General features: G+C 31.1%; 4 protein-coding genes and 1 long non-coding RNA gene across 8 annotated transcripts; 1 reads left to right on the top strand and 4 right to left on the bottom strand.

The window, feature by feature from the left end:
- Nucleotides 1–199: 199 nt before the first annotated feature.
- LOC131666396 (uncharacterized) lies at nt 200–2788 on the bottom strand. Its single transcript, XM_058939037.1, has 3 exons — nt 1497–2788; nt 1013–1438; nt 200–928 (listed from the first exon to the last, which is right to left on the bottom strand). The coding sequence occupies exons 1-3, from the start codon at nt 2082–2084 to the stop codon at nt 707–709; spliced, it is 1236 nt and encodes a 411-aa protein (XP_058795020.1). The 5' UTR covers nt 2085–2788; the 3' UTR covers nt 200–706.
- Nucleotides 2377–4832, top strand: LOC131666398 (uncharacterized). The gene is made up of 3 exons (XR_009302091.1): nt 2377–2515; nt 3423–3656; nt 4693–4832. It is a non-coding gene; the product is annotated as an uncharacterized LOC131666398 (long non-coding RNA).
- On the bottom strand, nt 3446–4676 carry LOC131666397 (uncharacterized). The gene is made up of 2 exons (XM_058939038.1): nt 3837–4676; nt 3446–3654 (listed from the first exon to the last, which is right to left on the bottom strand). The coding sequence occupies exons 1-2, from the start codon at nt 4084–4086 to the stop codon at nt 3446–3448; spliced, it is 459 nt and encodes a 152-aa protein (XP_058795021.1). The 5' UTR covers nt 4087–4676.
- On the bottom strand, nt 4833–8846 carry LOC131666395 (H(+)/Cl(-) exchange transporter 7). The gene is made up of 12 exons (XM_058939036.1): nt 8775–8846; nt 8030–8576; nt 7821–7949; nt 7540–7738; nt 7205–7464; nt 6956–7133; nt 6356–6883; nt 6117–6286; nt 5865–6041; nt 5588–5797; nt 5278–5523; nt 4833–5203 (listed from the first exon to the last, which is right to left on the bottom strand). Exons 2-12 carry the CDS (start codon nt 8219–8221, stop codon nt 5021–5023), a joined length of 2472 nt encoding a protein of 823 aa, XP_058795019.1. The 5' UTR covers nt 8222–8576; nt 8775–8846; the 3' UTR covers nt 4833–5020.
- Nucleotides 8847–10202: 1356 nt separating this feature from the next.
- Nucleotides 10203–25796, bottom strand: LOC131666453 (uncharacterized). Of its 4 annotated transcripts, none has more exons than XM_058939115.1 (3): nt 25692–25796; nt 17477–17994; nt 10203–16342 (listed from the first exon to the last, which is right to left on the bottom strand). In XM_058939115.1, the coding sequence occupies exons 2-3, from the start codon at nt 17542–17544 to the stop codon at nt 15571–15573; spliced, it is 840 nt and encodes a 279-aa protein (XP_058795098.1). In that variant the 5' UTR covers nt 17545–17994; nt 25692–25796; the 3' UTR covers nt 10203–15570. The 4 variants fall into 4 exon arrangements, with proteins under 4 accessions (XP_058795098.1, XP_058795100.1, XP_058795099.1 ...); XM_058939117.1 differs by lacking the exon at nt 25692–25796 and adding an exon at nt 23750–23768; XM_058939116.1 differs by lacking the exon at nt 25692–25796 and adding an exon at nt 23023–23103.
- Nucleotides 25797–25828: the final 32 nt, after the last annotated feature.

The raw sequence follows: 25828 nt of genomic DNA, 5'->3' as shown, positions 1-25828 counted from the left end.
AAGAATAATATTCCTTCATTTCGATCTTATTTTTCAAAACTAAAGTATACTTCCTTGAAATGAAAAATTTATATCATATTTTAACATTTTTATAACATATTTTAACCAATACTAAATAATCGAATCTAATTCATTCAATCATTTTTAGGAATACTTGCATCAGACCTAAATGTGAAATAAAACACTTTGACATCTTTTTTTGATACAAAATTGATTTTATTTTACTGTTACACCCTACACATTTCCTATCCCATGAATGTTGTACATGTTTTTCAGTGTTTTTCGATTTCGCCAACTCTCGCAATCTGTCTTACCCAATAAACATAGATATAGTAGAAATAAATGTTATTATATTGTATATTTCACCATTAAACCTAACGACAAAGGATAACGCTATAAGCTATAGGTCATTATATACGGTAAAACTTAAAATATGAGAGATTAATATTGTGACACACAAATATTGCGTCAGAGAGAAAGCTAACGTAGCAGTCTTTTGAGATTTGTCGCGTCCGCAAAGTGATCATCGTGTCTTTCAACGAACAAAAACAAATAAAGATATTCCGGTTCGTGTGTTTATACGGTTTTTTGTGTCATATCAAAAATATACGACCAAAGCAACAACGCGCTTTGCGGAGGCTAAGGCTTCCTTCCGAAAGATTACGAAAATGCTTTTGTCAAGGCAAAAAAATAAAACAGCAACAGATCATTGCCTTGCATTGTGCTCCGTTTCTAACAGACATTCGCGTACCAATATTCGAGCATGTTGAATTCCCATCTTGAGGCGTTCTGCAGCACTGCGACTTCCAGCATAAGATAAACGAATATCTCGACCTAACTCCTCGATTATTACCAAAAGTTGAGTGTACTTTCCCTGACCTGGGACAGATGGGAAGTTTATTGTGTTTGATGGACTTGCTTGTGCCACCTGAAAATGACATTGATAATTTTTTTTAGATTCTTAAGTTTATGAGAACTATAGTACAAATAACAAATAGTAATAATAAAATACCTGTACAGTCTGAACATTTTGTAGATTCCTGGGATTTGGCACAGTGATCACAGGTTCAGGAATCCTAGGAATTTCCTGCACCTTTTGCTGTGGGGGAGGAGGTGGTGGAGGTGCTTGCTGTGGAGGATCATTTAGTTTCGTTATGGTTATTTCATTAAGCTTAGCCAGCTCGTTAAGTTTAGCCATTTCAGCCATTTTGGAGTACTCTGGCATCTTGGTGATGTCGTTCTGCATGTTGGCAATTTTAATTATTTCATTCATCTTAGTCTTTTCATTCATTTTTGCGATCTCCTTTGCCATCTCATTAATCTGAGCGATTTCATTAAGTTTTGTAATATCATTGTATTTTGCCATTTCCGTCATTTTCACCATCTCATTCAACTTAGCTATCTCATTCATTCTTTGGACTTCATTGAGTTTTGCCATCTGTTGAAAGAAACAAACTTATTACATCCAATCACAAGAAATACAAATATAAAAATACCTCATTCATTTTAGCCATCTGAGTCATTTTCATCATTTCATTCATTTTGGCTATCTCATTCATCTTGGAAATATCATTGTATTTTGCCATCTCTGACAGCTTGACCATTTCATTCATCTTAGCAAGCTCGGACTGCATCTGCATTTGAATCTTCATATATTCCGTATTCTTGGCGTATTCAGCCATCTTCTCCATCTCGTATCTTTTGGCCATATCCTGTGACATCTTATTCAACTCGCTCATCTTGCTAAACTCAGCTAACTGTGCCATTTGAACAATATGCTCTGGCACCTTACCTCTCTCCATCATCTGCTTGAGCTCGGCAGAGATTTTATTCATGTTGAGTTCAGACATCTCAGCAATGGTAGCAGCATCAGGCATTTTGGAGAGTTCAGCAATTTTAGAAATCTCCCTAGCAAGATTCTCATTGAGGCACCTTTTCTTCTTCGCCCTGTGTCTAGCCATCCTTTGAGCTTCTTGCATCCTCCTGAGCGCAGCTTGTTCATCCGATTCTTTAGCGCGAGAATTTTTCATTCTCTCGGCTTGTAAAAATAGTCTGAGATTACGCTCCTCCAGCGTTTCTGACATATCAACCTATATATATATATATCTTTATATATATATAGATCTATATTTCTCACTACACGCAAACTTTGATCGATTGTCTTGTCACTCGCGTTAAGGTAATTATATTCACTAGCTATTCAATTTAATTAACCGCGAGATAAGAGACTCGATTTGGTTGCGATGCAGCAAGAAGGTTCATTTTGTCGTTCGTTTGAGAGACGCGAGTTATCGACCATAACCCCTTCCTTCTCTAACGTCCAAATAAGACGGCGTCTTGCTCACACGCTTTACGTGTCTTATAGAAAGAACACTTCCGTATCTCTGTGCTCGTCTTTACCCTATTATATATTGTAGATAAACTAGAAGATTAGATATAAATTGTCTTGCGGCTACGGCTACTGCTATACATACTGATATTCGCCTCTTCTGCAACCGAAGACGCTGCGCACAGGGTTAGTGACTTTTACTCTTTTTTTGTTACCTTTCTCTTTATTTTTCTTTCTTCCCGACCGTGTGTACATATATGTATCTGAGCACTGGCGCAGCGAAGTTTCTTAGCGATGCTAATTCAATTCGTCTGAATTGGTTACCTAATTACTTTCTTTACTCGAGTCCACAATGTGAATAATGGTATATTGTGTAGGTAGCTTGCCTGTAAGTGTGTATTATTGTGTCGTGGATATTACATGCACGGATACACACATGCTCATACACACACGCGCACGTACACGTACATGCACATTAATAGTAGATTCTCGTCAATTGATGCAAACGCGTCTACTGCGAAATTAAAATAAATTAGAGTACGCGTTCTTTCTGCTTTTTTTTGTATTGCAAAATAAGGTTATCTTTATTAGGTACGATTCTCATGAATTATTCACATTGATATACAGCTTTTGGAGTACGTTGCAAGTGGATATCTATAAATGTACAAATTTTGACGTGAATGTTTAATCAGGTGTTCACGATGAACGGAAATCAGATTTTATATTCGCGGTGTAATACTCTTACATATAACAAAATAATATTACAATAATGTATAACAAAAATGACTATTTTTAACACGTTTGCCATTGTTAATATTGATCGTAAATCATAAATTTTTATAAGTATCGTACATTTTTAAAACTAATAAAAGGGAATATCATTCTGAGGTAGTAAAATGTTGAAATTTTTATAGATTTCTTAAAAGACAAATTATAAGATACCATTGATTATGCATTGTTGTAAAAACACAACATGTTTCCTTGCAATTTTTTGTTTCTTACAATTCGTCTTTTAATCGATATATTTAACATAACCGACAAATTAATAATTACTAAATTAACATTATTATAGTCACAACAAATTTTCTTATAGAAACAAAACAGTCTTGGTCTTCGTCACTGCCTCAAATTGATTCTCGTCTCCATCAAACAATCCCTGACAAGACCTCTTGCTCTAACAATGCAAGACTTCAATCTCTCCGCTGAACTCCGACTGCCGGCATAGGACAGTCTCAAGTCACGGCCGATCCTCTCGATGATTGCCAGCAACTGGGTGTATTTACTCTCTGTTTCCGGCACTGACTCTTGCAACAAAATTTCCGCTTCTGTAAGTTGTTTTTGGTTGACGAATAATGTTCTAGTGAGAGTATTTTGGAGCAGTGCTCGAGGAATTGCCAAATGCGTGAATTTTACGTTTAACGAACGAACAAATATTTATTTAAACAAATTATCGACCGCAAATTTCCACTCCAGAATAAAAAAAGAGAGCTCTAAATTCGCAAATTACCCGATTCCCTTGTCGAGCCTTGTTGCTGCGACTGCCGTTTGTCCTCCAAAGCTTTCCTCTTGCGTGCTCGAAAGCGTGCCATCCGTTGAGCATCATGAAAGCGCCGTATTATGGTTTCCTCCTCGGTTTCGCGTGCCACCCTACTTGACCGCGAGCGCGACGATGACGAGGAGGATTTGCGGAGACTACTCGAGATTATCTCGCGCTCCTGCGAACCCGACGACCTGTTGCTGCTCTGCGAAAGCTTCATGCCGAACACGGGATTTTAATGGGCGCTTTCATTCGAATGATTTTAAGTGCAAGCTCTACCCACAGAGATTCGCCCGTAGTGATGGGAATTTTGCGAAGTGAAGTCTCGCGAAAGCGAGAGAGAGAAAAATGAAAATACCTGAAGGCTCAATTGGCCAGAGTAAAAATATGTCGCATTGTTGACTTTGCGCGTGAAGTATAACTGCACTGTCGTTCGTACTGACGTCGCGAGAGACAAAACCAAGACACACTAAAAACTCACTTTACCAAAATCTTCGCTCTCGCGCCGCTCCATTGTTATCGGCGCGCTTGATGAGAAGAGAAAAAGGGAGCAAGTGTACGATCGGAAAAGAAATCGTCTAATCTCCAAATATCATCGATGTCAACGCATGCGCGCGTGCGAACGGATTGTTCATTTTTGACAATGGTGGTCCAAGTACTATTAAGCCAGCGCGTTTGCTCGCCCCCCCTCTTGTTAAGTCATCAAGGCGATTCGCTACCGAAATAGCATTGGGCGCGAATCGTTTAATCGTTCGTTCGTTCGCTTTGTGCTTTTCTTCCTCCTCGGTTACAAGTCGATATAATCTTAACTCTTTTTACTTTGCAGTGAGTCATGAACTTGCCAACCGGTGAGTATTACTTCCTGCTTCTTCTCGTCGTAGTACCTGTCTACCTATTCTTCCGATTATGGTCCTGGTTAGGATGGCAGTTGTTTGTCAATAACTGACACTCGCACAATCTTCTTCGTATACGAGAATACGTTATTTATATTTCTATCTATTTTTTTATATATAAAATATGAATACAATATGTATATTTTCTTTAAAAAACATGTTATTCCTTATTAAATAAATATTGATATTAAATAATATCAATAGAAAGTTGATTAAGTCTTTTTGAAGCGCACAAAAAGATATCGGAAAAGAGATGAGACATTAGATTTTGTTGGTGATTGATAACTCGTCGAGGCCCATACGACCGTAGTGCTTCCAGATACGATACCTTGCGACATCCTTACGTGTTATCATACCGATCACCTCGTTTGTGTCATTCACAACTGGTAAGTGACGAAGACCCAGTGCTCTGAAAAGTCGGAAGGCACGCGGTAACGTTGCAGACTGAAAAATAATTTTTGATTGTTACATAATTTTTATAGTTACAAGTTATGCTATAATATTTATAATCAACATACATGTTTTAGTGTATATGGCGATGGATTCATGAACGGTCTAAGATCAATAGTATAAGTTTTTTCCTCATCAGTTATATTAACTTCCTCGATAGTCGGGTATCGAGGATATTCATTTCTGAATATTCTTATGCTGAGATCCTTTTCCCAATGTTCAGAATATTCGTTAAATATTCTATTTTGCAATAAAACTATCAATTGCGACCGTAATATTAAGCCTCGAAGTCTACTATAGCAGTTTATTTCATCCTATAAAAAGTAATTTGCTTAATAAATAGTTAAACACAGTTGAAAAGATATTTGAAAAGCTTACCCGTTCTCCATTGGGAGGATCTACTACAGGAAAACCATTAAATGTCACACATTTCAACATTTCTATAATATGACCTACATTCTCTGTAGTTTTCAGTGTTATCACTGGATGACTCATAATTTCACTAGTGTAAATATTATTAGACAGTGGCGGAGGCTCCCAAGGAAGAAGAGGAACGCCTGTTAACTGTATATGAATGTCGTAAATTCCCTGCAATATAACAATTTTATTAAAAATACGCGCTAATTTTTTTAATTTCATTGACTTGATATATTACCTCAAAAAAGAAATCTCCAACCCATTTAGCCGTAATTAGAACTATAATAATTGGCAGGCCAAAAGATATTCCTTGAGTTGCCTCAATGAGGATACACGTTAAACTAATTGTCATCCTAATTTCCCCACCTAATTGTGCGGCAGCACCGAGGAAAGCGTATTTCCCAGGTACAAAATCCTATGTTCAAATAAATTTTAATTGTAGTATATTTAAGATGATAGGGCTTTTTTAACTTCATTGATTAACACTTACACAAGTAGGGCAAATTTTAGCTAATCCTGATCCAATTAATCTACCCCAAGCAGATCCAATGAGAAGAGATGGAATGAATAAACCACAAGACACTGACAAACCAAAAGTACTGAATGCAAGTATGAAATACAAAATAATAAAGACAGATAAAGTTGTGTCGCTGTGAGAACCTAGAAAATTCATTTCATTTTGTTAAAATCTACTAAATTTTACATATTCCAAATTAACCTATGTAATACCTAATGGGTCATGGAGTAAAGAACGAAGAGTACTTTCTGGAGTTTGAAACCATAATTCAGCAACTGCACTATACTCTCCCTCGCTACAGAACATTCTTACGTGGCTTTCTGTTTTATTAACATTGCCAAGCGATTTACAATCATCAATGAAAAACATCATGAGAAATCCCATAGTGCAACCCATCAAAGCAACAGTTAATGCTTCTACAATTTTCAACCATTTGAGCTTTATGTACTTGATACGGAAAATGGTAATTTTATAATTCATGTAATTGTACAATGAACCAAATAATCCTCCAAGAGCACCCATTACTATAAACAAAGGAATCTCATAAACTTTGTAGAATATAGTTTCAAATTTTCCCAAATTTAGTAGGCCAGGATAAGATAAGTCTCCTAGATGACCATGATAGGCACTGAGTACTACATTTAGCGTGAATGTCGATATCATGCTGGCAAAAAACGTACGCCACGTTAAATTTTGATTGAAAAAGCTTGCTCCTTCTTCGATACTAAACATCACACCACCTGAAATAGAAAATTATTACTAGGTTACAATAAACGTAAAAATATAAAATTCATTTATAGTATGTCTTTCACCAATGGGTGCTCCAAAAGCAGCAGATACGCCAGCTGCTGCTCCACCACTTACAAAATCTCTCTTTTCATGATCTTCCCTAAAATATTTAAAAATTCCTAAATCCTTTTTGAAAGTTGTACTTTTGCCTTGAGAAATGCCAGCTGCAACGACTGCACCAGCATGAATCATAGGGCCTTCCTAAAAAGATAAATTTGATTATGTATAAAATCATATATAGATTCTCAAAAATATATTTTTATTCTTTTTACTTTTCCTCCAGCCAGGCCTCCAACAACTGAAGTGATTACTCCAAAAACTTTTACAACCAAAGTCTTTATCCTTACAACTCTGGGAATTTTCACTCCATTTAAATAACACTTTACTTGTGGAATACCACTGCCAGCAGCTACAGGTTCCACATAAGTTACTAAAAGCGAACCAATTAAAACTGGGACCATATTGAAGGCTGCCCATGCTATGTAAGGAATCCAAAGACAAGCACCTCCATCAGCAATACAATTTTCAACAACTAATGCTTATTGTTAAAGAAACATACACAGTACCATTGGAAAACAGTTTTGCAACTTTATATTCAAAAGGATACGGTACTTTAAATATCCATACTTATGCACTGATAATTCCTCAATAGAAATATCAATAAAGCAGGCAATTAGTGCTGTACAAATACCTATCACGAAAAAAAGGAACCACCTAGCAATGTTCTTTTTGACAACAAATTTGTAGCCCTTGTTTCTCTCTTCATCTTGTAACAAATTGTTCTCACAAGTATCGTAGTCAAGACTCTATAATAAAAAATGAATGACTCATCATTCATTTACATATATTAACAGCTCAGTTCTATAAAAAAGTTGTGCATACACTTACTTCAAAATTACTCAATAAAAAGTTTGTCTCTCCTGGCTGCACCTGATCTGAATTGAATCTGACGGTTTGTCTATTTGACACACTCTGTAAGATATTACGTAGCGAAAAACTGCTTCTTAGATCCAAATTCTACAACAAAAATCAATTGACAGATTAAGAATACAACCTAATGACAAGTGTCATAATATGTGTCATTGTGTTAAACTCACCCGAAACCTTACACTAACGTCATTATGAGAGTACGAAGGGAAATTATTCCTGGGGGATGTCCCATAGACCAAAGGAGGTCGTGGTGACGACCTGATAAGACGATGATTATCATCTTCGTCGCCACTCAAACTGTTGTTACTGACAGTTGCATTGATGAGGACGTTCACATGCGTCGATGGGTCAGTTGTCATCTTTCTCGCCTAATAACTGACATCGTATACATCACATATACATAAACAATACTGATGATTTATCGCTGATAAGTAATGAGCACTGGGGTTTTTACGTCGTGTAACACGCACTAAATAAACGTTCCACCATACACTTCATGATACACGTACTTGTATGTACATTTTAACAATCACGCCAAACGACAGCTACATAGTAGCTACAGGTCACGTGATTGCTCTTTCTCTGTCATCAAATCACGTCTGCTCCGTATTTATGTTTTATTCTATTTTTCTTTGTGTGTTTATTATCATTTCTGATCTTGCCCAAATTTGTTTGTCAAGAAATTGCTCGTAAAGTAGTTCAGTTGTTAAGATCCTGTTTCAATAATGATAATCGTGAAATTAATAAAAAAAGAAATCATAATTTCTAAAAGAAACATTCATTCATGCGCGCAGCAGCATCAACATTTGATGTTACTCGCTTTAACGAATGTGTGATTCATACATTGCAACTGATGCAACACAAGAATAACGAATCACTCTGCAAAATATATATAATACATTGATTGTAAACCTTAATATATAACAATAGCCAGAACGTAGGAAACGTTAAATTTTGGAACAGCTATACTGTGCTTCTCAGTTACCTGCCTTATGTATAATAATATTGGTCGTGCGCACTTGGACGTTGCGCAGTGCATTGTCTGCCGATCGTGTCCGTCACGAAACGAACGCTAATTTAAATAAATTAACAACAAAAACATTAGTTAACAAATCATACAATATAATCACAAAATACAACCTAAAAATATATAAAAAGAATTTTGAATTCATGCTTAAAAGGTTTAAATTTATAATTTCTCAATTCAAAAGTTTAGCCACTGTTTTCAGATTTAAAACTAATTTTATACTACAAAAGTATATATCATTAAACATAACAATACATAATTATTAAAAGAAGTATTGGCATAAAATGATTGCATACATTTTGAAAAATGTCTCATTGGTTTGAAATTTTACTTTTTATTGGATTAATATACAAAAATTATATTTGCATACTCATATAACTTATTACTATTTCAAAAAAGGGAATAATATCAACACTATAAATTCCAATCTCCCAATTGTGCTTTCTACAAATCTTTGGATAGGATCATGGCAAGTAAATTATATTTTGTTGCATACATTTTGTCGATTTTGTACAACTATTTCCACTATTACGTATGGATAGTTTCAATAGCCGGCAAAATAAATTTTTAAGTATTTCATAAAAATAGTTATACCTATAATAAAAATTATTATAGGTTTTTTATAAAATAAGCCACTGCAAGATGCTGCTAATACATACTCTACAGGAAAAATACTATTTCGTAAACGAGAATAAACATGTTCTTCGCTTCGTAGAAAGACAAACGTTAATAAATAAATATATCAATGTAATTCAACAAGATAGAGTGGTTTAAAGATATTGAGAGATAAAAAGAAAATAAATGGGCAATTATAATCAAGTAATTAGATCTCAATTTTATTAAATCCTCATGAAAGCTTTTGACATTACAATTTACAATTAACGGTAATATTTAAAGATAGATTTTCAAAAGTAAAACTTAAAATATGAATAATAATAAAATAATCTATGTTATATATGAATAAGTATAAAATCATCTGTATTTGTAATACAAGTAATGCTAAAATGAATTTTCATTTGGTAAGCAATTACTGTTATTTGTTAACATATATGTATGTATATAATGTAAGTATTCATTAAGAATGGAATTTCGTTTCAAATATTTCAAACTACGTTCGTTAACAGCAAGAAGAAAACCGTCGTGAACTTTAGTTAGTTTTATAACAAAAAATCGTAAAAAATATTTAACTTTAAATAAATAAGAATTTGCTAAAAAAATTTTTATAATAAATTAAAAAATACATCACATTACAGGAATTAAATTTTAACGAACAGCAGAAATTACTTAAAAATGAAAATTTATTTCACGAATACCCTTATTATAAATACAAATGAATATATATTTACACATACATAGTATTTGATATAAGAAAGTGATTTAAACAATTTCTGATTTTCGTTAATATTCGATTTCTGCAATGCGATATGCCTTAAATTTTGTTAGCAAAAAAGCTCACTATTTAATATTATTTATTCAAAGTTTAACATTGGTTAATCAACGTTGGCTTTGTAACAAACACGATCGGTACACAATGCACTGCGCAACGTTCAAGTGCGTATGACCTGCTCGGCAAGTTCTGTGCGCGCATTACATTCAACGTGCAGCGCTCTAAATCGTACGCTCGAATCGCGTTTATTTTCTATCTGGGTGTAATGGCGTCTAATTCTTGATCCTTTGTTCAACTGTCAACTATGACACGAGACTTTTTAGGCATTTATTTATACAAGTTCACTATAACATGCTCGAAAACACTCGCGTCCACATTTTCCTTTACACAAATATTATTTTCACATTTTTGATTCGGCTTTCCGTTGCGTATTTTAGTGTGACTTGACGTCAGAAAAATCGACACTTTTCTGTTTTCAATATGCAATTAATCAATTTTATTCTTTAAACCAACTCGACTATTCAATACGAATACACGCTCGTTCTCTAATTCTATTATTTGCACTTCTCTAAAACTCCCGGACAATTCACACTTTTATTACATGATTTCACATCGAATTTTTCGCTTTAAATAAATTTATTTTTACTCATTCTAATTGGAACTAGAGCGGTGGAAGCACGTTTCCTGGGGCGATAATCTGTTTGACGGATTGGTAAGGTGCTGGACTGATGAATTGAGAAGAGAATATATTTGGCATGAAACGCTCTATTTTATTAAGGCATTCTACACTCCTTACAACTCTAGAGATGCCACGTAGGGCATAGACCACAGATCATACGGTGCATGCACCATCCATGTCAACGCACATACATATATTTACAAACTGTTCAACAACATTCAAAATCCAATGAAATTAATCACATTAATCGTAGAGTAATTAAAAGTATGTTATATTTTCTATACTTCTTTTTGAAATAATAGAATAAAGTAATTTCCTCTTTATGAAAAAATATTTAGACTTACAATCATTCGAACACATTGGAATCAAGTGAAAGTACGAGGATCGTTCAATAAGTTCGTAACTTTAAATAAAAAAACACTATTTATTTAAATAATTCCAATTTATTTTTAAACTTATTCCCCTTCTAAGAGTAAAAGATTTTCATCCAACGAAGAGGTAATTGCTACGACGAAAAAGCATTTTGAGGAGTTTGATAAAAATTACTTTTCAGAGAGCATACAAAAGCTTGAACACCACTATAATAAATGTATAGAGTTGAAAGGGAATTATATTTTGAAAAACAAATTGAAATTATTTATTTAAATAATTTTTTTAAATTTAAAATCACGGATTTACTAAACAACTCTCGTAAATATCTCTTACAGTAATTTGATCTGGTAATCAATAAGAAATTGACATTAATATTAGCATATATATACATCCATCTGTTTCCATATAAAATTAAAATTTATGCATAGATCATTACGTGAATTGATGCAATTTTTCGTTTTTACTATGCGGGTATTAGAATATACTGTCGTTTTGATTAAAGTCAAAAGTCAACTAATGAGGAAGGTACCCCAGGTGTATCTTACCGATTTTCTTAAAATTGTAATATGTGGGAGAGCATTAAAAAATATGTGACACACATTCTTTTATACGTTCCCATGCGCACATTTGAGGGGTGAAAACCACTCTTGAAGTTCATCCCTAAAAATGTTTTTTTCAATTTTCAATTTTTCACTATTCCGAATTTTAGACGAAAATAAAATGTGTATCACTTAATATTAAAAACCGCATATTTGTACATTGTTTTTAGTGATCAGGCTAGTAACTCCTGTTTCTTATTAACGAAAAACTATACTTTTTGACACATTTTTCGCTATAGAAAATATACAATTCGAAATTGATTACATTGAAGATTTTTCACGAATAGAAATCAACAGTAATCTTTTTTATTTTTAAATTCAACTTTTTGAATATAATATTTAAGTAACTTTACTTTTCACTCTATTAAAAGATTTTAGTTTAATGAATTCTTTATTTTATTAAACACTGCATCAAAAATTATAATAATATAGTAATATGCAATATATAATAGTATAATAATATGCAAAAAATCACAATTTCAAGAAAATTGATAAGATTGCACCCCGGGTACCTTTTTTGTAAATTCTAATTTGAATTTTTAAACCTTTGAGCTAATTTGATATCCTAAGTTTTGGGTAATTGGTTTAAATATTTATGTCGTATTCCAAAAGAGAAAAATTTTCAATTGTAGAATAAAATAAAAGACTTATTGGTTCAAAATTTTACTGAATCTTCATACTCTGTAGTGTATTACATATTTTATAGAAACATTATTTAATATTTTTTTTTAGTTCTAATGAAATATGCCAAGATACGTTTGAAAATAAAAAAATTATCGATTGTCTAGATTTTGCACAGCCAAGCAGACTTCATAGTTATGGGTTCGTACCGATGAATGAACATATAAGTATAATTTCTACTGAATCCCAAAAATATGACAACTAGACTTGCAATGAAATCAACGTGCATAATTTATCGAATATATATGCAAACAAATTATGTGCAGTACTTTCGATCCGATTTTTATTCAGTAGTCTGAGCTAAATGAGATAAAAATCAATTATTTTTAAAAAGCAATGGTTTTTCTTTCACTTTAAAAATATTGAACCGAAACATAAAATAAAAAATGTCTAGCCAATACATTTGTAAAATGAAATTTTTAATATTGAAATTGATTTATGAATACAACTTTTTTTACTATTTTTTAATGGCTACACGATTACGCTTGTTAATCAATAACCATTGTATTATCTCTTTTCTACTATTTTAATATTGTTGAACACAGCTTATGACATAAATTTATGGCTCATGACTCAATGAAACTCAATGAAAGTAAGTTTTCCGCTTTACTAAATGACGTGTCAGAAGAAAACCATTTGTAACATTTATACATTTACAATAATTGCTATGGTTTTCCCATTAAATTATTACTTATCATTTATATTTTTGATCTCGGTGGTTAATTTACTGTTATTAATTCAGATTGTATCCTGTCAAGCATGAAATTTAAAACTAAAACTTTAGTAAAAATTAATCAAATATTTTAATTATAATCGACAATATTAGGTGCTATTTTGGCAGATTTTTGCATATGCTAAAGTAGAGACACTTATGCATAAACGATGTGCTTTCCACGTTCGAAATTATATAAAGAAATATTGAATAATTCTAACGTGCAAGGATAATATCACCATCAGTTTGCTCAGACAGAAGATTCTATACGAGGATAGAATAACTTTTACATTTTCGTATTATTAGATATTATTATCAAAATTTCAAAAAATACCGTTCGAATCGATTGCATTTTCAATCCTTTTATTTTCATTTTATAAATAAAGAGATGGAGCTGAAAGTGAAGCTAGTTTTTTTTATTCATCATCCGATTGGTTGAACTGTGGTCAAGTGGATTGATAGCAAAAGTAGTGAATCGGAGTTAATAAATAAATTGAATTATTTTTCATCGATTTATTATCAATTGAGTGAATAAAAAATAAGTAAAATAATTTGTAGGCATTAAAGAAAAAATATAACCTACATTCACTCAACGGCCTAATCAAAATGATAAGGAGAAACAATCTTGATACATTTAAATTACATTTATTTTCAGGACATATAAATTTATTGAATACTAGCGTCAAGTCGTGGAGTCGCGTACATCGAACAAATGGGTTTCTTCCATTTGCTCATCAACTTGCAAAAGCTGAGCATCGTGATAGGATAGAAAAATTAAAGTAGATGGTCAATAATAAACCACGCGAATGAAGCGTAAAATCGGAATGTTGAGAAAAATCTCAATGGTAATACGAGCTAATCAAGACACGCCAAAATTAATTATTATAATTATATAATTATATAATTATTATATTACTATAATTAATTCATTTTCAATATAAACATTAAATATTTTCATTGTTTTCAAGAAAAATTAATGTATTACGTTAATCAATTCAATATAAATTATTTGTATGAAATCGTTTTGCTTTGAATTTCAATGATTAAAAAAACTACAACTGAGGTTAGAGTAGCCGCGATAAAACGAGCTTTTTAAAAGATACTGCTCTATAACTAATTTATACATCATAATATTTACGTGTCCATCATTCAGTAAATTAGATCGTGAATAAATAGCCTACACTCTCAGATTCATCTCTTTTTTTATAGAAGAAAGTTGGTTGCTTTGAAGTTTAACTTCGAATGAAAATAATCAAAAACAAAGAGAATAAAAAATCGATTACTATTTCACATGAAACATAATTTGGCGTAGTAATTTCTTGAAAAACTTGTGTAAAATGAAATTTATAAATTTAATTATAAAGTCAAGAATATGACGATATAAAGATAAAAAATAACAATTACATTGTTTGCTGAAAGTGAACATTTAGAAATTGAGCTTGCGAAAAGCACCGTGCCAAATTAGCTGAAACTGATTTCCAGTATTTTATCAACAAAATACGTTTATTGATATGAGAATACCCTACAAAAAGTTTTTAATCGTAGATTAATATATTAAAAAATATAGAAAATGAAATTATCCGGCATAGCTGGTAATTTGAATAATTGGAAAAAGAAAAAGGAGAAACGAACTTACTGTTAATTCGTTTCTCATTATTTATAGCTAAACACCTAAAAAACTACTTTATTAGATTTGAAATTATAAGTAAATCTATATATATAAATTTAATCAGATTTTTATTTAGCAATTAATATTAACGAAAGTTAAGCATGTGAAAGTATAGAATCGTTATATGTATGAGATGTATTTTAGAATTTTTAAAATATGAGCGCACGACGATTAGTTAGTTGAAGAATTCAGTAGAAGCTAATTCAAATAGCACAATATTAACAGGCTAAAAATCTATTTAAAACTCATTTTTAGCCAACATTCATATTCGTAAAAGTAAATTTAAATCGAATGCATCATTTGCGTACTAAGATGCAATAAAAAAAAATATAACAATCAAATCCGAAAAATTACAACTGGAAATGATTTATAGGTTTAGTTTTCCAGTAGACATTGATTAGAACAGAAAAATATGAATGCGGAATAAATAGATTGGCAATCTATTTTAAAAAGAAGTCTGAATCCCACAAAAAAGTCATTCGCATCGACTACATCCTTCATTTGATACAAAAAAAAATAAAAAGGTATTAAAGCAGATTGACCAATATACAAAATTACAAATGGAATATCTTCTTTTTAGTGTCATGGATATCTTCTTTTTAGTAGGTGCTGAAGTACTGTATGACTTGGAGGTTTGCAGAAAGGGGGAGGACCCGGATGAACAGGTGGTCTATAGCACAATGGAGGTCTGATAAAATAATGAGGTGGTGGCGGTATGGAACATATAGGCAACATCCCAGGAATGCCCATGAATGGTTCGTACACTCGATCTTTACGTTCGATCGACTGGTGTCGGTTAGTCAAATCCGGCGATCTCGAGTAGTGTCTCTCGTACACGGGTGGTGAGACGGATCTTGAACGTCTGTAAGTATCGCTGATCGATGGGCGTTTACCTCGACGCAATACCCCAGAATACTCAGGACTAGCCCGTACACTCGAACGTTGCTCGATCAACTGATGTCGGATAATTGGATCCGGCGATCTGGAGAAGTGTTTGTCGTACTTTGGTGGGGAGACGGATCTTGGACGTCTGTAAGTGTCGCTGGTCGATGGGCGTTTGCACACCGTCTCGACTGGACACAGTTCGTCATAGATTTGGATACTCGGATTGGCATACTTAGCATCTCGGGCGTCCTTGTGACTACGGAAGGATACATAGACAACACGCTCATGTGCGATACGAATAGAAAACTCGCCGAAGTTTTTGTATTTCCGGTTAATGGTTTTTTTTATGCTTTCATCGCTTGCATTAGAGTGAATTCCCGAAACACGTAGCATCTTGTAACAATGCTCGGAGTCTTCTTCGTGAGCTGCTCTGGCGTATTTTTCACGATGAGATTCGGATTCGGAGTACCTGTAAGATTTGAATGTTGTATATGTTTATTGGACCTAGTACGAGTTTAGGTTTGAGTAGTTAAGTTTGATTATTTATCGAGCCCAAACGTATGTACTATAATTTATATTTTCATACATCGATTTTTTAACCATCCATATATGTAAAAGATTGCGATAATAAAAAATTTTCAAATGTTAAACACTCCCAGGTCAATAGAAATTAAATTCAATTTTTATAGAAATGAATGCGTTATAGCTTTAGTAAAAAACGGGCGCAATTTTTCTATCCAATCAAAATATCATTATAACCATTCATTATAAGAAATAAATATTATTTCTCATTACAACGACACATGCACCTGGTGATTTTTTTAACAAATCGTTTTAAGCCTTCCAAGATTTCTCTTGGATGAAAAAATCTAATTCTAAAAAATGTTTAACATTAATGGTTACTCTAGAAAATTACCCATTTCTATTAATACAGCTCTTATTATAAGGGCGTAATTCATTTTGAGAGGGTCCCTTAAAGTATAGATCTATGTTACCGATTGACCTTCAAGGGCTTATATCGCTGTAATGATAAATAATATTTGTTCTTTAACGGATAGTTATAATCTGTTGACTGGATAGAAAAATTGATTTTTACTAACGATTCAACACATTTATTTCTATAAAAATTGTATCAAAATGCTTAGCAGATTCAATTTCTTTTAATCTAGGTGTGTTCAACTTTTGGAATTGTTTTATTGACAAAAACTAAATTGCACGGAATGATTAATGAGTTTTGCTATCCTTGTCAATCACGCGCAGTTTTTGTCTAAATTTTACAGGTTGACTTTCACTGATTTCCCGGTAAGTTCCTTCACGCTTGTTTACCCACTACTGGTTGAAACTGTTCACTTGAAAACAATCCACATTCGCGCAGAGATCTAGAGATAGCCTATAGACAACCGGTTTTATAGCCTATAGCCTATAGACAAGAAAGATAGCCTATAGACAAGAAAACACTCATCAGTTCAACAAAAAAAATAATAACAAGCCAGCAACATGTATGAGCAATCTAAAAAATTCAACCTACAGCTCGTCTGTAGAAGATTTCTTGAAAAAGAATTGAATTGGGTGTCCACAGTGACATCCAGATGCACATACGTACCGTCTGGGCGATGATCTGCTCGACTTGACTTGCGGTGGTGACAAGTCCCGTCTCGACCTGCGCTTCATGTTGTTACGTGTCTTCACTGTGCTTATATTCCTTCAAAATTCTAATCGTCAACGTTGATGCTGGTAGCCACCGTCGACGTTTCCGACGGGACCGTAATTACCACGATGATGATACTGATAACCTTTTTAGATTGTACTTCTGAAGACAAGGAAAATGATGCGTGACTGGTCGAATCTTGTTATTCCTGTTCTTGAATTTTTATGGCTCTGCCTTATTACTTAATAGTAATTTTTATTTGAACCAGTTTCGATCTTTATCTTGCGTAAATCGAATGAAAATAGTAGCAGTAATGGATCTTCAGTTTAAATTTTAACTTTTTCCCATTTTCTAGTTCTTACTCCTTCAGTTTGGATGTAAAGGAAAGGAAAAGAGAAAAAAGAGAGAGAGGACGAATAGAAAGAGATAATGAATTAGGAAAATGACAAATTGGAAGGATTACATACATTCAACTGAAACAATAAATATATGATATTTGAATAATAATATTTATAAAATATTTAATAAAACGTTCTCTGAGTGACAAATTTAGGACATATCTTTAAAACGTGATCAATATTTTCAATAACATTACGAAATGCAGTATAATATTTAGTGTTAAATCAATTTTTTTTAATAAACTATTGTCTAAATCATAGTGATCAGGTCTTATCCTACTTATTATACTAAAATGAAATTTAGATAGCTTATAATTGTTGTATCAAAATCTAGGATTATATGAATAATAATTATTTAAATAAAATAAGCAAGTGTTAAGTCTGAATTTTTATAGAAACTTTTTAAATTGATTATAGCACAAATAAGAAATATCTATGTATAAATCAAAAAAAGAAATATATATTTTAGAAATTCCATTATTCTTCCTAACATTGTTAGCTAACAATAATAAACAACATACTCATACCTTCAAATTTAAAATGAGAAGGGATGGATGTAATTATAAATGGGTAAATTTGTAGATTGAGCTTCAAAAAGTAATTTTTTAATATCAAGAATTAAATAAGAAATATCTTTTGCAAAGACATTAAAATGATTAGCCATAAATACACGTTTAAAATCAAAATAAATGTTGTCTGGAGAACTGATGGCGTGTAAAATAAATTTTATTGCTTCCTTCAAAGCTATTCTTTAGATGTAAAAATGAAGTAGTGACTATTAATTTGTTCTTTACAATAAGTTTATTTTCCCAATTATCTAAAACAGTATATCTTACATAACTACCTGAATCATCTTCGGAAACATCAATACAAATTTCTTTGAAGGTTTTATTGGGATTTTTTTATTTTTGAATTGTTTGTCCTGTATCTAAATTGACAGTAGGATAAAATAAAATTTGATTTAAATTATAAGTATATGGGAAGGGCGAGACCTAATTAACGTTAACGTCTTTGACGACAACTAACGTCTGTGTCCGTGACGTTAGTGAATTTTTTAAATTTATTTAGGATTTCGAAGATAGGATGATCTGAATCAGAAAAATATTTAAAAATATATTTATTAGCTAAATTAAGAGCTTTGATGTTTGAAAGAGGAATACGAAATTCTACGCGAATCACCCTATTGAGAATAGAGATTCGATAACCTAAAGCATTTTATTTACAATTTTTTTAATGAAATAATAAAACTAACTATAATCAGTGATACCTTTCATCATATTTTTATAAACGATTTGTAAAATACTTGGGTGACCACTTTATCAAGTAGTTCTAAGATATTTAATAACGTTTACAACTTTATTACATTTAGAAATCGAATGGTCTACGTAATAATTCCAAAAAAGCTTTTCGTCAAATGCCAAGATAAATAACTTTTTCAGAAACATAAATTTCAGTATCATAAATCTTTATTTTGTAATTTTAAATATTGTCAATTTTATTTTTTGAATAAATAATAATTGAAGTTTTTTCTGGAGAAACAATTAAATGTGTAATTTTATTAAGTTTTAAGATAAACTAATAATGAATCTAGACTATTTGGATATAATTCAATGTATCATTTAATGTAAATTATCACCACAGCAAATAAATACTTTCCCGTCAGCAAATTAAAATACGAGTAGTTCACAATGAGAATCTATATATTTATGAATATCCTTAACGTAAATATTAAAGTTTAAAGAATCTATTGTACAACATTGAGGAAAACCGTGAGACATATAATAAGGATCAGATAAATAATTATTCCTACCTTTAAAAAAGAAAACCGTTGCTGACATGCATTGTTATGATTGGTTGATACGAAAAAAAAAGTGCGAAATTATGGATTTTCGTATATTTTGAAATAGATGTACTGTGAGTCTAAAAGTATATGAAATTTATATTTCATAAGTAAATTCAATTTAGAAATAATCAAAATTACACAATAATCTGCAAAAATGGAAATATATCGTTAATAAATCGTTTTAGTTTAAGAAAATAAGAGATTATGTTTTGAAATTATCAGTATAAATTTATAATTTTATAACCATCTGTGATACTAAAATTAATATTGTCTTAAAATTTGGTTGGAGGGAAGAGAAAGTAAATAGAATAACACGAAAGAAAATGCATTTTTATCTTTTATACACTGTTGATTCACGCAGGTGATAACAGAAACAAGCCTTTATAGAAGGTACAGCGTTTTATTTGCAGCCAACAAAACTAACACTGGAAGCACGTCCTGCAATGAACCGTACAGCATGGCTGTCAGTGGTGATTCTTTGACTATCTGGCATGTCATATGCCATGTATCGACGAGATATTATTCAGCGGAAAATTCAAAACTCAAAATTTTTAATTCAATTTTTTATGGAAAATTCAATATTTGAAATTAAATTAATAATTTAAATTAATTATAAGAACATAGGACTACCGTGTAAAAGGATTTAATTGTTTTTTAAAGTTGAAAAAATTTCTGATATGTGCTATAAGTAAAGAGCGTTTTTTCTATTTTTGATTAGTTGATTACAATCATCCCACCAAACCATTAAACTTCTTAAAATTTTATACTTTGATATACTTCTGTTGTTTTTATCATTTTTATTTATTTATTTATTAATTTTTTTAATAGGTTTACCTAATTCTAATTTTATTAATAAGATCAATAAAAAAATTATATTTTTGTTGAGTAGATTTATCCTTAAAACTGTTATTACTATCTATTTTCTCAATTTTAGTTTCTAAAAAGTATTTTAAATTTGGCCAATCTACACCTTTAATATTTAATAAGAATAATTAATAAATTTTAAAGAATTACAATTTGTATTAATTTCAATAATGATTGGAAAATGATCATAATCAATAGCGTCAAGATAAAATTTCCAAGATGCATTCATAATTAAACCTAATGAAGCCATTGATAAATTTACATATGAAATTCCATTTAGATTATCAGTTAATAACGTAAGAGAACCATCATTTAATAGAATTAAATCTGAATCATTGTAATTACCAATTCTTATTTTATCATTTGGATCTAAATTGTCTCAATTATAATGATAACAGTTAAAATCTCCCACAATTACAACTTTAGTTTTATAATATTTAGAACGATTCTAATTTGATTGAAGAATGATTTTCAATGATTTTCAAATTTTATCATCAAAATTATTATTAGATGGTTTATAAATAAAATTGATTCGTATCTCGAAACAAAATAATATTTAAAGATTTAAATACATTAGGTCTATCAAAAAAACTATCTATTTAAAAAAAATGTTTTTAATATATACACAAATACCACCATCTTAACAAGTTACTCTATCATAATTTTGGCAAAATTTATTCAAGAACATTTTAAATTAGGTTTTGACCATGATTCTAGAATGACAAAAATATCATAATTTTTGGCTATAAATTATGATTCATGTTCTGTTTTAATTATACTCCTAATATTTTTTTGAAATATTTTTAGGTACATGAAATTGTTCATAATTAAGCGTTTGAATTAGAGTTTTTTTAATCATCTGTATTGTTAATTGTATTACTAACATCAAAAATTGATATTTGAAACAGATTAAAACTAAAATTATTTTAAAAACTTTACTCAATTGAACAGCAAATATTATTTGAATCAGAAGAAATATTAAACCACTTAACAAAAGAATTTCAACTAACTTAGTTAAATAATTAGCTACATTAACCAAGACAGTCAGTGCATTAAAATTGTTGCTTGAAGTTGTGTGACTTAATTCAAATTGAGTGCATTCGGTGTTATCTTTTTAACAAAAAGTGCATGTTTTTACATCGTTAGAAGATACCTTTAAAACACAGAGATTATTCAACATGGTATTTGAACTTCTGCGTGATAAACTAGGAAATTCATAATTATTTACCATTGTCAACCTTCCTTATATTTACATGTTCATTTGAAGTGTAAAAATCTAAAAGCACTCAAAACATTGTTTTGACTTCACTTTGAAATTTTTGATTCTATATTTAATAAAGTATTAGCAAATTTTCTAGTAGTGCGTCTATAATTAATAGTCAATAATATAATTCTAGATTCAATATATTCTGGTTTTTAATCAATAATAATTTTTCTATTTAAACCTCAAGCTGATAATATTTTGACATTTCCCTCGATTGAGCCAAAATTAACAATTTCTTCCATTTTAATACAATTGGAATTCTTCTAACAATAATAATTTTAGAATATAAATGAAAAGGATTGTAAACTTTTTAATATTTTTTAGAAAAAAATAGATAAATTCAATAGTTTATTAGCAATTCCTTTGTTTTCTGTTACTATGGCAACCTTGAAATTATGCAGTCTAAGGTTCAGAAATTCCATTATGAAAAATTGGTGTTATTAATTTACCAATAGTATAACATAAAGTTGGATGAATTTCACCTGAAAATCCATCCTAAGAATCCAGTTTAAATCTATATAGAGCCCATACGATACGTACCAGATGGATTTCTAGGAAGATGTTTTCAACAGGAAACACTTTAACAAATTCTAGGTTATAAGTTTTCCTAAAAAATTATTAGATTTATCGAAATCAAGTCCAAGGAGTTCGTAACATTTTCAAATTGTTTTTTTAATAACACTGCAACTCCATTCCATTTTTTACTCTGAGAGACGTGACGATTAAGCACGTAATAAATTCAGAAAATTTTAGTTTTCACCATAGGTGGCCGTATTCGTGTTGTAACGTGCAGAGGACGCTCTAGACATTATATATATGTATATATTCCGGAACTCTGTATGGTCAACGAATATAGTGTGACGAACTAATACGTCATGTGTCGCGAAAAATAAAATAGACAAGGCCAGTCAAATTATACATTTTCGGTACATTATTCTTGACAGCAGATTGCATATTCATTTGACATCACACATTGACATTAGATAAAAACGTACTTGTTTCCAATTCCTATTCATTCAGGGACTGTTGAACAACAATTGAAAATTGCAAAAATGTGTTTTTCGCGTTAAAAACTGAAACTATTGAAAAAAGTCTATACTTCAGTGGAGAAAATTGTAGGAAATTCAATTACCTTCAAAATAATATTTTAGTCGTTTGAATAGGACCGTAACGAGCCCAGAAAAATGAATTGTTGAAAACTACCAGTTTTTCGCCCTCTTTTTAGTTTCTGTTGATTTTGGTGATTGAGAGCCGGCCCATGGGGGTTTTGTATTACACGATGTACATATTATATGTACATAATATGGGCTCTGTTGGATTATTATCTGAAATAGAATTACAAAAATAGCTTCTTTTTTTTTAGCTTTTTTGCATAATTCACTCTTGCTCAGCCAATGCAATTCTTTGAAATTTGAAAAGAGATTTAGAAATTACAATCCAAGAACTATAAATCTTCCATTTATACCCATGGTCTCAATTACGTTGGAATAGGTGAAAATTACGATCAAATGCTGAGCCAAATCTGTCCGCGCATGAAAAGATGCGAGTGGTAAACCAAAAGGAGAAATATATATATAGTAATAGTAAAGCGAAGCACGCTCGGTATTAATCATTTTCTTTTAATATCTCCACAACTACTACTGAATATTTCAATAACTTTTTTTAACTTGACTGTAGAACTATATTAATCCTCTTGTAAAAAAGAGATCAGCTGTTGTAGGCAATTATATATAGGGATATGTTAGGTATACGTTCATGAAAGATAATCGTCGGTTTCCGTAGATGATTAAATGTTTGAAAAGTGAATCAGTATAGTGGCCATAAATTTCATATGAATTGATCACTTTAATCATACTAACCTCAAAATAATGACTGTCTGATATCTCGTAGTTGAGAAATTAATTGAATTTTATTCCATGCGAAAGTTTAACTTTAAATAAACAAAGTTAAGCATAAAATATATAAATTGACAGATTATGACGATCAAATATTGTATAGTTTTGACTTTATTAAGTTACGTAAATTATTAGAAATTTTTTTTGAAAAGACATTATGTGAACGTTCTATACCGATGATTATAGAAAACTATAATGTTTTTAGAACTTACAGTACATTTGTTATCGTGTTTTTTAAACTTTTGATTGATTTTTTAACACAGATAACTTGAGATGAAAAACACTTAAAACTTTGTTAATAACATTTTGAAATCGTGAGTATATAATGGCATATTTATTAATCAATAAATAATATCGTCGGCTCTATCTCATATAAAATCAAAGGAATATCCAATAGAATTTTCGAATGTTCTATTTCGCTAATAAAAACGTGATCTCCATTGGTGCATTAACATGAATACACGGGATAAAAGAAATGCGTAAACACCATTAGTTTAATTAAAATAAATATTTATAATCGCAGAAAATGTTCGCAACGGGAATCGAACCCCGTGACACTTATAACTACCTATGCTATATCACGACACTTAAAATTACTGAGCAACTTTTAATATTTAAGCTCCAGTAAAAAACTTACATCTTTGAAAAATATTTATTAAATAACGTTAATTATCTTAATAACTTATTAATTAATTTTCTAGTTATTAAATAAAATTATGAATCTTTCGTTTGAAATATTAGCAGAAATATTCCAAAATATATTACAAAAATATTTTAAGAAACTTTTCTAAGATATTCAATAAAATATTTCCATTGCAAAGTTTCTGAAACCTTTCGAAATTTTTTTGGAAAATGTTATGCAAAAAATTATTGCAATTTGTCTGAAACATTGAACGGCAAAATTGCACAAATCACGTCTGCAATGTTTCATAGACATTTTATGGGATTTTGCGATAAATATTGCCTAATCATTTTCATGAAATGTGTTGAGTAATATTTCTGTAAAGTTTAATCGAAATATTTCACCGAAAATGTTATAACAAATTTCTGATATATTCACTGCGTTTTTTTCCAAAAATTATTTCAACAATATTTCAGGGAATGATTTGTGAGAATATTGCAACAATGCTTTTGGAATATTTTTATACAATATTGGAAAAAAAAACGTTTCTGATAGTTTACGCTAATGTTTCACTAAACATTTTTATCGACATTCCAAAAATCAACTTTCACGAAATAATTCTTGCCATGTATCTGAAAGGTTCATGCAAAATTTTCATGTTTCAAAACTTTACATGGAATATTTCAGTGAAAAATTTTTACATTACATTAGGTATATTACATGAAACATTTTGATGGAACCTTCATAATTTATTTCACAATCATTTCTACAATATTTTTGCAAGATTTATCTGCAAATTTTATTTATCCGTAATATTTCAGTGAATTTTGCAGTACAATATTTCATACTATCTAGGCTGCCAAACTTAGTAATTTACGAAATGTAATTAAAATATATTTGCTGTCATAATGAAGGTAATGATGACTTTAACGATAACGAGATGAAAGTTCAGATGTCATATAAATCAGACAATAGGTGGATTTACGGCATGTTATTAATACACCCCCGTAGGCCTACTTGAAAGTGAAAGTTGCTAACTGCGTTATGCGACAAATATTACAGTACTGAACTAATAAAGGGAAGTCAAGAAATTCTTATGTCGCGTCATCAAAACAAAAAGGGACTGGTCCGACAAGCATCATTAAGCTAATGCTTCGTACCTGCCTAATTGCTTTTTCCGGACGTTTAAAATACATAGTGTTAATGAGTTTTCAGGTACCAGGCATTGAGGAAAACCAAAATAAAATGATTACAGTGTCTAATAGCCTTTTTCAGATAACGTACCACTTTCTGTTGATCGGACGCCGGACCCAAGCGATCATCCCCTCTCTTACCCTCTCTAAATGGGGCGGGCCAGAATGCACCCGAAGGGTAGCGGGGGAAAATGGGCGTGCAGGACGCAGCAGAGGGAAAAAACGCAG

Source organism: Phymastichus coffea, unplaced genomic scaffold (genome assembly GCF_024137745.1).
Source record: "Phymastichus coffea isolate CEN01 unplaced genomic scaffold, Cenicafe_Pcof_1.1 PCOF00058, whole genome shotgun sequence".
In the NCBI taxonomy this organism is placed as follows: domain Eukaryota; kingdom Metazoa; phylum Arthropoda; class Insecta; order Hymenoptera; family Eulophidae; genus Phymastichus; species Phymastichus coffea.
This window is presented reverse-complemented; position numbering and strand designations above follow the sequence as displayed.